Source organism: Malaclemys terrapin, chromosome 8, assembly GCF_027887155.1.
Source record: "Malaclemys terrapin pileata isolate rMalTer1 chromosome 8, rMalTer1.hap1, whole genome shotgun sequence".
NCBI lineage: Eukaryota > Metazoa > Chordata > Testudines > Emydidae > Malaclemys > Malaclemys terrapin.
The window spans coordinates 6009338-6024461 of NC_071512.1; the positions used below are offsets into that span (position 1 = coordinate 6009338).

At 52.1% G+C, this 15124-nt stretch overlaps 1 protein-coding gene across 1 annotated transcript in view; it reads left to right on the top strand.

Moving 5' to 3' along the window:
* The window catches only part of FAT2 (FAT atypical cadherin 2), an 80489-nt gene extending 74830 nt beyond the window's left edge, over nt 1-5659 (top strand). Inside the window, exons 23-24 of the mRNA XM_054038565.1 lie at nt 1771-2363; nt 3713-5659. Coding sequence (XP_053894540.1) covers nt 1771-2363; nt 3713-4230 — 1111 coding nt within the window. The 3' untranslated portion in view covers nt 4231-5659. The remainder of the gene's footprint in view (nt 1-1770; nt 2364-3712) is intronic.
* Nucleotides 5660-15124: the final 9465 nt, after the last annotated feature.

The following is a 15124-nucleotide window of genomic DNA, read 5'->3' on the forward strand; positions in this document are numbered from 1 at the left end:
AACCACATGTCCCTCTCTGGGCTCCTCGCTCCTGCCTGCCCCACAACATGGCCGAAAATAGCCCAGCTCAAGTTGAATGTGAAGTGAATCTAGCACATCTCTACTGCCTTTCAATTAAAGCTGCCCGGCATGTAGACGGGCCTCTTGGGTGAATATGAAGGTTGAAATTATCCACCCTATTTTGGGGAGAATGTGCAACTGATCACCAGATGGCACTGCTGCACCTGAAACAGGCTGCACCTCTACTCAGACAAGGTGGGTGAGGCAATATCTTTTATTGGACCAACTTCTGTTGGTGAGAGAGAGAGAGAAGCTTTTGAGCTACACGGAGCACTTCTGCAGGTCTGGGAAAGATACTCCGAGCGTCACAGCTAAATGCAAGATGGAACAGATTGTTTAGCACAAGGAGGTAGCCTTAAAGGGTGTGGGAATGTCTCCCTTAAATAAATCGTTATGCACGAGAAGGCATGGAGAGGAAGCTGAAAAAGAAAAGGAATGTGATAAAAAAGGCACCCGTTCAGGGTGGGAGGGCTGATGCTTCTGGATGGGAGGATCCCAAATCCAACTTTCCGAGCCCTGAAGGAGTTCAGAGTTCTAGAATCATTTTGAAGTTGATGGGATTCCTGTTCTATTCAGGAATGGGAGTGTGTCGGGTTTTTAAATGGGGGTGGGGATTTAGATCAGTATTTTGGTCTTGATTCCTCGGACTTTTCATAAAATCTCTAAGTGCCTAAGGGCTGGTCTTTACTAGAGCTTCTAGAAATTCATGCATTTGTCAAAGCTACTCTGGACACTCCCCAGATGTTTGCTCCAGGCGGCAAACATCTGTAGCTTCCCTTGGGGAGACAGCCTAGGGTAAACTACAGCTGAGGAGGTTTCTTAAAGATCAATGCAGTTCAGAGTGTCCCTGGATTCCCTAGCCTGATTTATCAGAGACTTCAAGAGTGGGGAGGTTCCAAGCACCCAGTTCTCCCCAGAAAAGGAGAGGAGAAGAATCTTCCTCTGAACTTTGGAAAGAGGAGTTTTGTCCCTTGGCCTTTGGTATTGCAATGATCTGTTTTATGTCGCTGTGGTGTGGCGAAATGTACTGGGTAATGGCTGAGGGAGGCGGAGGCATTTTCAGGGTTGCTTGGGTGGCATCACCCTACAGAAAACCAAGGAGAAGGAACTTTATGGTAGCCAGTGCTACCATGAAAGGACTAAAAATGGGGATAAAGCAGCTGCTCCGGACCAAACGAACCACAAATATGGGTATAAAATAAACGAATGTGGCTGGGGTCCAAGTTTGCCTTTAGGAGCTGGCCATTCCTCTGCCCCACCCCACAATCCTCCTGCGAGTTGGCAGAATTGGAGAAAAGGCAACTTTGCTCCTGTTCCCTGAAAACTGTCATTTAACTTATTGCCAGGGACATGTCCCTGTGGGCCCCACCTCACCTTCACCACTAGAGGGAGCAACACACCACATTCCAGAGAAAGGCCCATTCAGAAATCAACTTCACAGGTTCCCCAGCCTGGCCCCACCTCCATCTAAGCTGGAGAACTTGGGAGCGCTGTGGACAGAAAAGTCCCACAAAATCCCCTGGTGGCAATACACCATCTCCTGGTTCTTGGCTGGCAAGCAACCGAGGCTGGGCATAATTTCGGGCTAGCGGGTGCTGGGGCTCTGAGAACAGTTGTGTGGAGCAGCCTCACTGCTTCAGCTGGTTAGAGCTTCTAGCAGGTGTCCCCAGCTCTGATGGCCGGTGTCTCCCTTCCCCTTCCCCGCTGCAGGTGTGAGAAGGTGGCTGAGGAATGTCAGGACAACCCTTGCCGGAACGCGGGGCGCTGTGTGAACGCCGGCGGCTCTGTCAGCTGCATCTGCACGGGGGAGTATCAGGGGGCATTCTGCACGCAGAGGCTCGTTACCCCCGACATCGCGCCCGCCAAGTGGGGGATGGGTCCTGAGGAGATCGGCGAGATTGTTGCTGGGGTGCTGGGCGTCGCCATCCTGGCGGTGGCCTTCGCCTTCATCCGCAGGCGTTACTGCCGCCCCGCCAAGGCTCACAAGCCGGTGGCCAGCGAGGACCCAGACCTGCTCTCCAAAAGCGAGTTCTCCAAGAGCGTGGGGGTGGCCACGCACGCCCCGCCACCCATCGAGCTCAACATCCTCAGCAACGGCCCGCACAACAACCTGGACAGGGGCACGCCGGAGCAGCGCAAGCCCATCCCCATGCCGGAGTTCGTCACCTTCAGCTCGGGCAATGCCCAGAAACCCCGGGGCACCATCGTGTGCAGCGTGGCCCCCAACCTCCCGTCGGCCGTGCCCTCCTCCAACTCCGACAACGAGTCCTTCATCAAGAGCTCCTGGGCCAGGGAGCAGATGGGTCAGTGCTCCCCCTCCACACGCCCCTTCCTCCTGCTAGAGGTGGCTCCCCAATGCATTGGGGCTTCAGGCTTGTGAAGGGCCAACGGCACTGGCAAGAGCCGGCATAGTGTGGGCAGATGCTGTCCAAGCCTGTGCCACAGCCCTCCCCATGCAGTCTAGTCTCTACTGCTACACCCGGCTATTCCCCCCGCAAGCCCACAGCCTCGCCAACACCCATCACTGCTGACCTGCTACACCCCTCACACCTGACCAGCTACACCCGGCTATTCACCCCCGCAAGCCCACAGCCTCGCCAACACCCATCACTGCTGACCTGCTACACCCCTCACACCTGACCAGCTACACCCGGCTATTCACCCCCACAGCCCCGCCAACACCCATCACTGCTGACCTGCTACACCCCTCACACCTGACCAGCTACACCCGGCTATTCACCCCCGCAAGCCCACAGCCTCGCCAACACCCATCACTGCTGACCCGCTACATCCCTCACATCTGACCAGCTACACCCGGCTATTCACACACACAGCCCTGCCATCATCCCTCAATCCTGACCTACTACACCCAGCTATCCCCCCCCCACAGCCCTGCCAACACCTCTCACACCTGACCAGCTACACCTGGCTATTCACACATACACACATACACCCCTGCCAACACCCCTCACACCTAACCTGCTACATCCCTCACACCCTGACCAGCTACACCCGGCTATTCCCCCCCGCAACCCTACAGCCCTGCCAACACCCATCACTCCTGACCTGTTACACCCCTCAATCCTGACCAGCTACACCCAACTATTCACACACATACACACACAGCCCTAGCAACACCCCTCACTTCTGACTGACTACCCCCCTCACACCTGACCAGCTATTCACACACACACACACCCCTGCCAACACCTGTCACTCCTGACCTGCTACATCCCTCACACCTGACCCACTGCATCCAGCTATCCCGCCCCACAGCCTTGCCAACGCCCCTCACATGTGACCCGCTACACCCAGCTATTCCCCCCCCAGCCTTGCCAACACCCCTCAGTCCTGACCTGCTACACCCCTCACACCTGACCCACTACACCCCTCTTTTCTACTTGTTCTCTCTTCCTTTCTCTCTAATATACCCAGATTTGGATGGATGGAGAGAGAGAGAGAGATGGCTAGAGAGGAAGAAGAGATAAAGAGCTATTGGATGACTAGATGTATACTTATGCATACTTAATTCTGTCTCAGCACGGGGGATAGACTAGATGGCCTCTTGAGACCCTTTCCAGCCCTACCTTGCTCTGATTCCAAGTAGGAATGGCTATGGACAGCTGCTAACCTGGTTCTGATTTATTTCCAGTATATCCAGCAGAAACCACCTACTGGCCTCCCAGGTACCACCCATTGGATGTCCAGGACCATCCCCACTACGACGTTATTCAAGGCCCTCTTCTGCCATCTTCCCATCCTCCTCCTCCCCAAATAGACTCTGAACCAGCTGGTCTTTATGGTGGCTTTCCCTTCCCACTAGACCAAAGCAATAAGCGGGCCCCCATCCCTCCACGCTACAGCAACCAGAACCTGGAGGACTTCCTGCCACCTGACCCTATGGAACTGCCCGCCTCCCAGTGCCAGAACGAGTACACCGCCATCAGCTACTATCCTTCCCAGCTGCTGCAGAGCGAGGGGACCCCCTATCCTCCGGACGCTGGCTACAAAAGGGTGAGCATGCGCCTCAGCGTGGCCCAGCCATCCTACGCAGACTGCGAGGTGGGGCACCAGCCCGGCATCAGGGCCCAGCCAATGCCACCCCCAAACTACGAGGGCTCTGACATGGTGGAAAGTGACTATGGGAGTTGCGAGGAGGTGATGTTTTAATGGGGCCGTGTGCTCAAAACGAGAAGGAAGCAGCGTGAGCGGTGACTGGAACGTGTATGGAGGGAGAAGTAACCTTGTTTTAGTCCCCTCTCTCCTGGGACATACAACGCTCCCTGTCCCCCATTAACAGCTTCCCCGTGCTCAGTCGGGCTGTAATATAGCATGGACTCTTGTCCCTGGCGTTCTATAAATCGATCCTGCTGCTGCTCTGGAATGGATCTCAGCCGGGCAGAAAACACAAAGGCCAGTGCCAGGGAACACAAAGGGAATTCCTCAGATGCCAACAGGCGCTGATGGCAAGTCAGTCTTCATGCCAACAGCTTCCTTAGACATGGAGGCACCACCTCTCCCTGCCCTGGGCATGGAGCCTGGCAGCGGGAGAGAGGACCACGGAACTTTGGGACAGTCCGTTGCCAGGGTAGCAGAAGGTGGGACTGGATTGGTTCCTCACTGTAGTCCAGGGAGATCTGAGCTACATCTCTGAGGGGTCTCTTGTGCCTGGCTCCAAGGGCTTCAGGTGGGCTAATAATTCTCCAAGCAGAACGGTGGAGTTTTGACGACAGCCTGCCCCCGATTCCGTCCATCCTCCGGGCTGGCGCCCCTCATGGCCATGAGGGGGAGAGAGAAGGGGGAATTTAGCCGTTACATTAGTTCATTCCTGGGCTTGTCTCCCTACAACTGTAAAGAGCCCAGAAAAATGTCCATTTCTACAGGAGAAACTGAGCAAAGAATCCCGCCTCCCTAACCCACATCATGAGGTACCACAGGTTGCTGGCAGGAGAAGGCACAAGATATACAGGCAGGCCTGAATTCAAAGTAGGTAGGTGTTTGACTGGACAATGATTTCAGCACCTTCCCATCTGGAAATCTGCCAGGCTACATCTGTACCGCAAGTGTTACCGGTCATCTATCCACATCTACAGCATCCCTCGTGCTGGGGACATGGCTCCATTGTCGTCATATAAAGGGGGATTCTTCATAAAGGCTGCTGGGTACAGAGGGGAACCTGAGGTTCTCGCTGGCTCTCTCATGCCCAGACTCAACACAGCCTATGCTGCCGAGCATCTCCACCCAGGGGCTGCCCAAGTCCTGGCCTGGGGATCAGGGACCCAGAAAGAACTGCTGCCGACGCTACAGCAGCTCACTATGTGCAATGACCCACAGACATGTGAATGCGCGTCCTGTGCGAGTGTGTGTGTGCGCGTGTCAATGTGTGTATGTGCAGCCGTGAATATCCGCACGGGGGAGGAGACTGTGCGCTCGTTCCTCCCAGGTCCCCTCCCGGCGAGAGAGGATTATTTAAGATGGGATTCGCCTGGATCTCCTTGTGCTTGGGAATGGATAGTTTCTCGGAGAGAGTTTATCTTTTTTTGTTTGGCCGGTTTTTGAAAGCAATTAAAAAAGAGGCGGTTTTGTATTATTATTTTACTTGAAAACTAACTGGGACTCCTTTGTAAGCGTCAGGCAGCTGCCTAGCTCAGAGGAAAGACAGGCGTGGGGTGCAAAATTTGGATCTGGATGCCCTACATTTCAGGTGCAATCAGATTCTGGCTGTTGATTGAACCCGTTCTAAAGACAGAGGCCACCTGCACATTTTGCCTCTGGATCCGTCTCAGATTTCAAACACCCTCAAAGTCTGGAGGCCTTTGGATCCATGGATTTGGGCCCCTGCTCTAGAGCCAAGACAATGAGGGTGGGGAAAGTGTGAGCAGTTTGTGCTGGGGTCACAAACTCCAGCTTCGCTACATGTTTTCCTAGCAATGGGCCCGAGAGCCCCCAGTGGTACCCGGGGAGTGGTCAGGACTCACACCCTTGGTAAACATCTCCGCTTCAGTCAGAGGAGAGCGATTTTTCCAGGAAATGGGATGTTTCCCACGAGGCTCCCTTTTCATTTCATTTATCAGTCAGCTTGAAGCCTTGGCATGGGGGGCATGATGCAAGCAGCGTGACCCTCAGGAGCAACCCCAAGTTGCAAACCCAAAGTTTCACGCCACTAGACAGTAGGTCACAAACCTGAGACGCACCAAGGCCAAAGAGATCTGCAAAGCAAGACACATACAGCCCCCCACACAAAGGAACATTCATTCTCTCCCACTCAGAAACCAGATAACTGGGCAAGGGGAGAGGAAGGTTGTCCAGGGTGCTCGCTGGCTGCCATTACTAGACCCTATCAAGTCCTGAATTGATACATAAATGATTTTGTGTTAGGAAGGCAAGTGACGATGACCCTACCCATTCTCAGACTCACATAGGGTCAGTACTGCCCTTATAGGAACCAGTTGTCCCCATGGGGGCAGAAAAGTTTGTTTGGACAAGAGTTGCACTCAAAGAAGCAATGCAAACAGCACTCTGTTGTCCCCTGACAACACTGGAGACCTGAGTGCATCCAGGGTTAATGATGTCCTGGGAGTGCATCATGCCCACACAAGGGCACAGGGAGCTAGAATTATAGCTGCATAGATAGCTCAGGGCAGCAGCCATCCCTGGACAGAGAAGGACATGGCAGGATCAAGGAGCGGTGCAATAGGTAGGCTGGTCTAAAGGAAGCGTCTGACCCACAGGTATTAGGGCAGTAGATGGAGCAGGCCTGGCAGAGCATGCCAGGATCAGGAGAAAGACCGCTCTGGAAATGCAGCAGAGACACCCCCAAGGACACAATGATGCACCAGGCTTTGCTTGCAATACCAGGGCACAATGCAAAAAAAACCAGCACCCAAAGTCAGGATTACCCCCATAAACCACTGAGCACTGGATTGCAGGCAGCGGCACTGGGGTCTCAGCCCACAAGCCACTAGATCCTGTTCAAGTGGAACAGGAAATACAGGACACGTATCAACGTTATCCTGTGCCCCATTTCCAGTTGACAGTGTTATGCCACAGGGGTTATTTGGGGCGTGTTTGCCAGCAGGTCCAGTGTTAACTGAGGGAGGATATGCAAGATTTCAAGACGGCAATCCAAGAGCTTTCCTCTGCCACAAGTCTCCACCTGCACAGCAGTCATGAGTATCCGGATGACTTGTGCTTTCCATGTGTAAAACACCCCCACGTGTAGAGATTCAGGGGAGTGAAGGCCCAGAGCTGGCCATACTGATCAGAGCAGATTGGCTTTTTTATTGGAACCAGTATTGGTGGATACGTGTTTGCACTATTCAGCCAGCTCCTCCCAGTGCCCATCCAGGTGAACAGAGAACTCCCCCTCCCCCACCCATGCCAGCCTGTTGGGCTGCAGAGACCGACAGCATAATGACTGGGTATTAACCCCTTCCATGCTGCATGAAACAAGGCTCTCCAACACAGATGGCTGCGCCGGGTGCTCTGTGGGTGCGAATGAGCATCCCGGGGATACAATGGTGGGGATGTGAAGCCCTGAGCAACAGCCGGGCATCGGAAGGTTTCACACAGAGATGGGGGCAAAAAGCAGAACCATCTATCCAAACCCCTCCCCTGCTACTCTCCTACATAGAATCATAAAATATCAGGGTTGGAAGGGACCTCAGGAGGTCATCTAGTCCAACCCCCTGCTCAAAGCAGGACCAATCCACAACTAAATCATCCCAGCCAGGGCTTTGTCAAACCTGACCTTAAAAACCTCTAGGGATGGAGATTCCACCACCTCCCAAGGGAACCCCTTCCAGTGCTTCACCACCCTCCACATCAGAACTCCGGGGCCTGACTCTGCTCTCTCCACAGACCCTATAGTAAGTAACCCCATTAGAGTCCAGGGAAACCTCACAGTGTAAGTGAGTTGACAGGCAGGCTCTTGGAGTTCCAACAGCATTCACCGCAGCATCTGAGCACCGGCCCATTAAGCAACGTGACTAACGTGTGTCCCGTGCGGTTGGTTCTCTCTCCGTCTGCTCTGTGTTCACAGTAAGCCTCCCCATCAAATAAAAACACAGGGCATTCTAACAGGGACAACTTGTCGCAAGCAACATGAGTTACTAAATCTTTATTGCAACAGCAAACGTTCGGACTAGAACCAGCAGTGGTGAGGCGCTCACCACGCGGCAATGGCATTGGGATGGCCTCTCGAACAAGCCAGGCAAGCATTAAGTGTAACCCTTTAATGGTGCACATGCACCGTAACCCTTCCAGACTGCACATCTGTGCAAGCAAAGATAGGAACATGATCTCACATGCTAGTCTCAGTTTGGGTCCCCTGAAGAGTTAGAGGGTGCCATGCCCTCCCTTGGGTATACATGAACGGTTTGAGACCATTTGGGCCCACATCATGGTACAAGAACATAAGAATGGCCATACTGGGTCAGACCAAAGGTCCATCCAGCCCAGCATCCTGTCTTCCGACAGTGGCCAATGCCAGGTGCCCCAGAGGGAATGAACAGAACAGGTAATGATCAAGGGGAACAGTGGGGGCGAAAGACCTCTCTGGCTTTAAGATTAAGCTTGATAAGTTTATGGAGGGGATGGTTTGATGGGATAAAGTGATTTTAGTCAATAGGTCAATAACGTGCCATCGCTGGTAATTAGTAACAATGGTCAATGATGGGATATTAAAAGTTACTACAGAGAACTTTTTCCAGAAGGTCTGGCTAGAGAATCTTGTCCGCCTGCTCGGGGTTCAGCTGATGGCCATATTTGGGGTCAGGAAGGAATTTTCCTCCAGGGTAGATTGGCAGAGGCCCTGGAGGTTTTTCGCCTTCCTCCGCAGCATGGGGCCGGGGTCGCTTGCTGGAGGATTCTCAGCGATTTGAAGTCTTTAAATCATGATTTGGGGACTTCAACAGCTGAGTCAAGGGAGAGAATTCTTCCAGGAGTGCGTGGGTCAGCTTTTGTGGCCCGCATCATGCGGGAGGTCAGAATAGATTATCATAATGGTCCCTTCTGACCTGAGAGTCTATGAGTCTATGAGTCTATAAGATCTCTCTCCTGCCATCCATCTCCACCCTCTGACAAACAGAGGCTAGGGACACCATTCCTTACCGATTGTAGCTAATAGCCATTAATGAACTTAACCTCCATGAATTTATCTAGTTCTCTTTTAAACCCTGTTCTAGTCCTAGCCTTCACAACCTCCTCAATAAAATGGCAATAGTTAGATCTCTAGTGCCATGCAAATAAAACAAAGCCCACCTAGAGCCTTTCCTCTACACTTCCCTAGGCAACACAAGAGGCTCTGGGAGGCGTGAGCTGGTCCGATGAGAACACCCCATAGGGAGGATACAGCCTAAACAGCAGCTTTGAGACTTATGAGCTGCTCCACTCAGCTCAGTCGGTGTGCCCATCCCCCCTCCTGAGGGCTTTAGAGCCTGTGATATGTATGAAGCATGCCTGTTCTCAGCTCCCCACCCAAAGGGGCAGGCCTTCCCAGAACCTGGCCCACATGGGGGCTAGGGAGGGGGCCTCAGACCCTCCCAGAAAGGACAAGTGCCCCCAGAACCCAGTTCACATGAGTGGGAGGTAGGAAGGGGGACCCAGGCACCTCAGATCCTAGAACACACATGGGGGCAGCAAGAGGGATTCAGACAGCCCCAGAAGGGTGAGGGGCCCCATATTCCAGCCCCTAGGAGGGGGACAGGGAAGTGAGCTCAAAATACCCAAGCGGGGCAAGAGCCCCCCAGATCTGGGCACACACATGGGAGGGGAGAACTTGGAGCTGAGAGATGCCCCCGCCCCTACTCTCCCCCAGTTACTCTGCCACTCACCCTTTCCCCGTGTCCCACCTCTCCACTCCCTCACCTGAGCCCCCAAAACACCTCTCCCCTCCCCTATACTACTCATTCCCATTTATCCCCCTTCTCATAACCCTGTCCCCTCACTGCAGCCCCAAGCCCCCCGCCTCCTACTGCCCCTCTCCTCTGCCCCCTGATACCTCTCCTCTCCCAGGAAGCAGTCATGTGTCTAATTTCCACCCAAATACTTGATTACTTTCCCCCCATGCATGACTCACATAGCGTAGCACTCGCCAGCCACTCACTCCCAAACTCCTTTTGTCTCAGGTGGGGGCCTGTGATTAATTTATCCTTAATTATGTCAATTGAAGGGTGAATTCACAGCTATCAATCTCAATGAGGTCTGACTCATCCAATCATTACTATCTAATCAAACTATCGATATTTAGAATGCTCTCAAGCTGTTGAGTTTTACCAAAGGAATGCGTGTGCATAATTGGTTGGAAAATTGTTCCCAGAGAGTAGTTATCAGTGGGTCACAGTCATGTTAGAAGGGCATAACCAGTGGGGTCCCGCAGGGATCAGTTCTGGGTCCGGTTGTGTTCAATATCTTAAATCAGTGATTTAGATAATGGCATAGAGAGTACACTTATAAAGTTTGTGGGCGATACCAAGCTGGGGGGGGGGGTTGCAAGTGCTTTGGAGGATAGGATTAAAATTCAAAGTGATCTGGACAAACTGGAGTAATGGTCTGAAGTAAATAAAATGAAATTAAATATGGACAAAAGCCAAATACTCCACTTAGGAAGGAACAATCAGTTGCACACATACAAAATGGGAAATGACTGCATAGGAAGGAGTACTGTGGAAAGGGATCTGGGGGTCATAGTGGATCACAAGCTAAATGAATCAACAGTGTAACAATGTTACAAAATAAAGCAAACCTCATTCTGGGCTGTATTAGCAGGAGTATTGTAAGCAAAACACGAGAAGTCATTCTTCCGCTCTACTCTGCACTGATTAGGCCTCAACTGGAGTATTGTGTCCAATTCTGGGTGCCGTATTTCAGGGAAGATGTGGACAAATTGGAGAAAGTCCAGAAAAGAGCAACAAAAATGATTAAAAGTCTAGAAAACATGACCTATGAGGGAAGATTGAAAAACCAGGTTTGTTTAGTTGGAGAAGAGAAGACTGAGAGGGGACATGATAACAGTTTTCAAATACATAAAAGGTTGTTACAAGGAAGAGGGAGAAAAAATGTTCTTCTTAACCTCTGAGGATAGGACAAGAAGCAATGGGCTTAAATTGCAGCAAGGGAGGTTTAGGTCGGACATTAGGAAAAACTTCCCGTCAGGGTGGTTAAGCACTGAAATAAATTGCCTATAGGTTGTGGAATCTCCATCATTGGGGATTTTTAAGAGCAGGTTAGACAAACACCTGTCAGGGATGGTCTAGATAATACTTAGTCCTGCCATGAGTGCAGGGGACTGGACTAGATGACTCCTCGAAGTTCCTTCCAGTCCTTTGGTTAGTGCCTCTCAGTTTAACAGCTGGGGGAGGAACTGTAACTTGGGAACCCCTCAGTCAAATGATCCCCAATTTGGAGCACTGATCCTAGCCCACATCCCCATGAGGCACACCATATTTCAAAGCAATCTGAGCAGCTATTCGGATTTTAGAGCCCTTACAAGAGTCAAGTTGCAAAGCATAGAGAACAATGGGAATGGACATTCTCTAGCCATTTTTTTCTACGTACACGTCTGTGTAGAAAGGTACATTTTCTGAAACCTGTTCTCAGTTTGGGTCCCCCAAAGATTTAGGGGATCCACACACACCCCTTTGGTAAAACTCAACAGCTTGAAACCATTCTGACCGGCATCATATCAAGAGTTTGATCTCTAGTTCTGTGCAAACAACACCAAACAAACCCACAGCCTGGAAACTTTTTGAAAAATGGCTATTTTTTCTCAGGGCTTATATCTCTGCAACCCCTAACTCAAATGACCCCAAATTTGGGACACAACCCCTACCCTGCTCCCTTCTGAGGCACACCAAACCTCAAAGGCATCTGACTATGCATGTCAATTTCAGAAGATTTAGAAAGGTCGCCCTTTGAAAAGAAGCAGTGATGCAACCTTAACTACAGCCTCTCTGATGTAGCCAGCACTTCTCATTAAGGAAGGGTGAAATTGAATTGCACCAGAGTCAGGTTTGAATGAGTCACACAGGGGGCCTTAAGGAGATGGGTCTTGCTAGGAAAAAAAAATCAAAGTAACACCTCTCCTCTCCTTTTCCATCCCTCCAGCCCCCCCAGCGTGCTGAAAATGGGCTTGGAGTGGGGGTGGACAGGTTTATTCTGCAAAGGAGCCTTTGTTAAAGAGAGCAACTGCCATTTATTACTGTCCCCCGGCTTTCGGTTAGTGCAGAGAAAATAAATTGTTCTTTTTTAACAGCCGCTTTCAAGAAACACTCTGTATGAGTGCGATTCCTCCCCCCGACCTCCTCGCTTGAATGTAAAAAATGGGGCTGATTTGTTGAGGGGAGGGGGCATGGTATAGCTCAGTGCTCGGAAATCTTTCTTTGTGCCAAGATAATGAAAGTGGGACCCAAATCAGAAACTCTGGTGGCTCTTCAGGATGAGGCCCACGGACACAGAAGTGGGGTCTTAAACTATCTCCCCCGCCCCCTTTTTTAAATGAACTCTGTCGTTGGAAAAGGGAGCGCTCTTTTCTCCCTCCCCCCCTGCCCCCAAAGGGAGAACCCACCCACCCCCATCAGACACCAGGTGAACCACCATGTAACTTTTAAGTTGCAAGTTCCTAACCAGCTGCAGCAAGGACAGTCAGAACTAAAGGGAGGACACGTTCAATGCGGCTCAAAGCACCCGACCGCTTTCATTCCTTCCTTTTTAAAAGGGAAGGCAAGAGAAGTTCAAAGTTAGAGGCCAGCCTGCCCCTTCCCATGGGAGGGGCTCTCAAAGAGGGAAATTCTCCCAGAAGGGTCTCCGAGGAGAACAGAGGGTTGGCCATGTCCCCCATCACCACCAGAAGGACGAGAGGTTCTAGCCCCAAGGCCCATAGTCTCACAGGATGTTCTGGAGCCAGTCATCTGCCTGGAGGCTCTGGGCTGGCTCCCAAGCATGCAGCCCATGGGGTCCCACTGACCAGGCTTATTCCAGGGGCAGATGTCCCTAGAGCCCTATGGGCAAGTTCCCATAGCATCAAGCGGAGGCCTAGGCTGCATTAACTCCCTTGCATTGCTTGGGGGGTGGAAGGGGAAGTGGTGCATGCCCCCATTAGCTCTGCATCCAGCCCTTCCACCACACTGAGCTTCTGCCTGACAAAGGCCACTTGGTGGGGATCCAGAAGAGGGGACCCCATTTCCCACAGGTGGCCAACCCCACCACCACCACACCCAGCCTGCAGGATGGAGGGCAGCCAAGTGGGAAGGGTCCTTTCTGCACACTGCTATATGGGGATGATCCCGCTTTTGGATTGTTTCCTCTTCCTGTGAGCCAGAGGGCCAAACTCCACCTTGGTGGAAGTGGCTACAGCTCCAATACCTTCAGTGAGGTCCTGCAGAGAGTGGAGGGCACTCAACAAACCAATCTGGGGGTGGCCGCTGTGACTGTCCCCGCAAAATACAAGAGAACTGGCTCAGCACAGGGCAGCAATCAGACTGGGTTTGAGACCTTGGCCTTCTGATTGTGAGCAGGGGACCGAGGGGGTGGTTCCAGCCCCACCTTCCCCTCCATCCACACCACTGTGCCCCAAAATCGGAGTTAAGGACGGATGTCCAGCAGAGCAGCCAATGCCCTGATGCCGATGGCTGGAGCAGATTGTTTAGCACCTCTGCACCACTCCTGGCCCACTGTGCTTCATTGGCTGGCCTCTGCTTTCTTCCCCAGCTACGCCTGTTCATAGCTCCCTATTGCTGGCAGGTGTGCACCAGTCTTAAAGGTTGTGCTGGTTTTTACTGACCATAGGTTCACTGCTGCTCTCCATTACACCCTGGTCAATCAGGAGTCACTCCACTAACCTCCCAGCAGATTTACACCAGTATCACAGACACAGGATCGGGCCTATGAACTCAGCTGGTTCTGAATCTCCCCAACAACAGGGGGTGACATCAGCACCGAAACCCTTCGGTGTCAGTGATGTCATCAGCAGTTGCCATGGAGTCAGACAAAAGGGGAAAATGGGGGGGTTGGGCTCACGTCCCAGGGCAAAAAAAACAAAAAAACAAAAACAAAAAACCCACCAGTGATTTAGATAATGCTATAGAGAGCAGGGCCAGCTCCACGCACCAGCCGACCAAGCATGTGCTTGGGGTGGCACCTTGGGGCAGGGCGGCAGTCGATTTTTTATTTTTTATTTTTGGATTGGACGGCGTGGTGCTCGGAGCTTCGGGTGGCGTGGTGCTCGGAGGGGGGACGGGGCTTCGGGCAGCGTGGCACTGGGGGGCGGGGCTTTGGGTGGCGTGGTGCTTGGGGGGCGGGGTCTTGGGAGGGCGGGGGCTGGCGTGGCGCTTGGAGGAGGCGGGGCTTCGGGCAGGGTGGCGCTGGGGGCGGGGCTTTGGGTGGCGTGGTGCTGGAGGGGTGGGGATTTCGGCAGCGCTCATGGGGCGGGGGGGTACGGCAGGGCGTCTCTCTTCTTTTTTGCCTGGGGCAGCAAAAAAGTTAGAGCCGGCCTTGATAGAGAGTACACTTTGCGGACAATACCAAGCTGGAAGGGGGTTGCAAGTGCTTTGGAGGATAGGATTAAAATTCAAAATGCTCTGGAGAAACTGGAGAAATGGTCTGAAGTAAATAGGATGAAATTCAATAAGGACAATTGCCAAGTACCCCACTTAGGAAGGAACAATCAGTTGCACACATACAACATGGGAAATGACTGCCTAGGAAGGAGTACTGCGGAAAGTTGGGGGTCATAGTGGACCACAAGCCAAATATGAGTCAACAGTGTACTACTGTTGCAAAAACAGCAAACATCATTCTGGGATGTACTAGCAGGAGTTTTGTAAGCAAGACACGAGAAGTCATTCTTCCGCTCTAGGCCTCAGCTGGAGTATTGTGTCCAGTTCTGGGTGCCACGTTTCAGGAAAGATGTGGACACATTGGAGAAAGTCCAGAGAAGAGCAACAAAAATTATTAAAAGTCTAGAAAAATGACCTATGAGGGACGATTGAAAAAATTGGGTTTGTTTAGTCTGGAGAAGAGGAGACTGAGAGGGGACGTGATAACAGTTTTCGAATACATAAAAGGT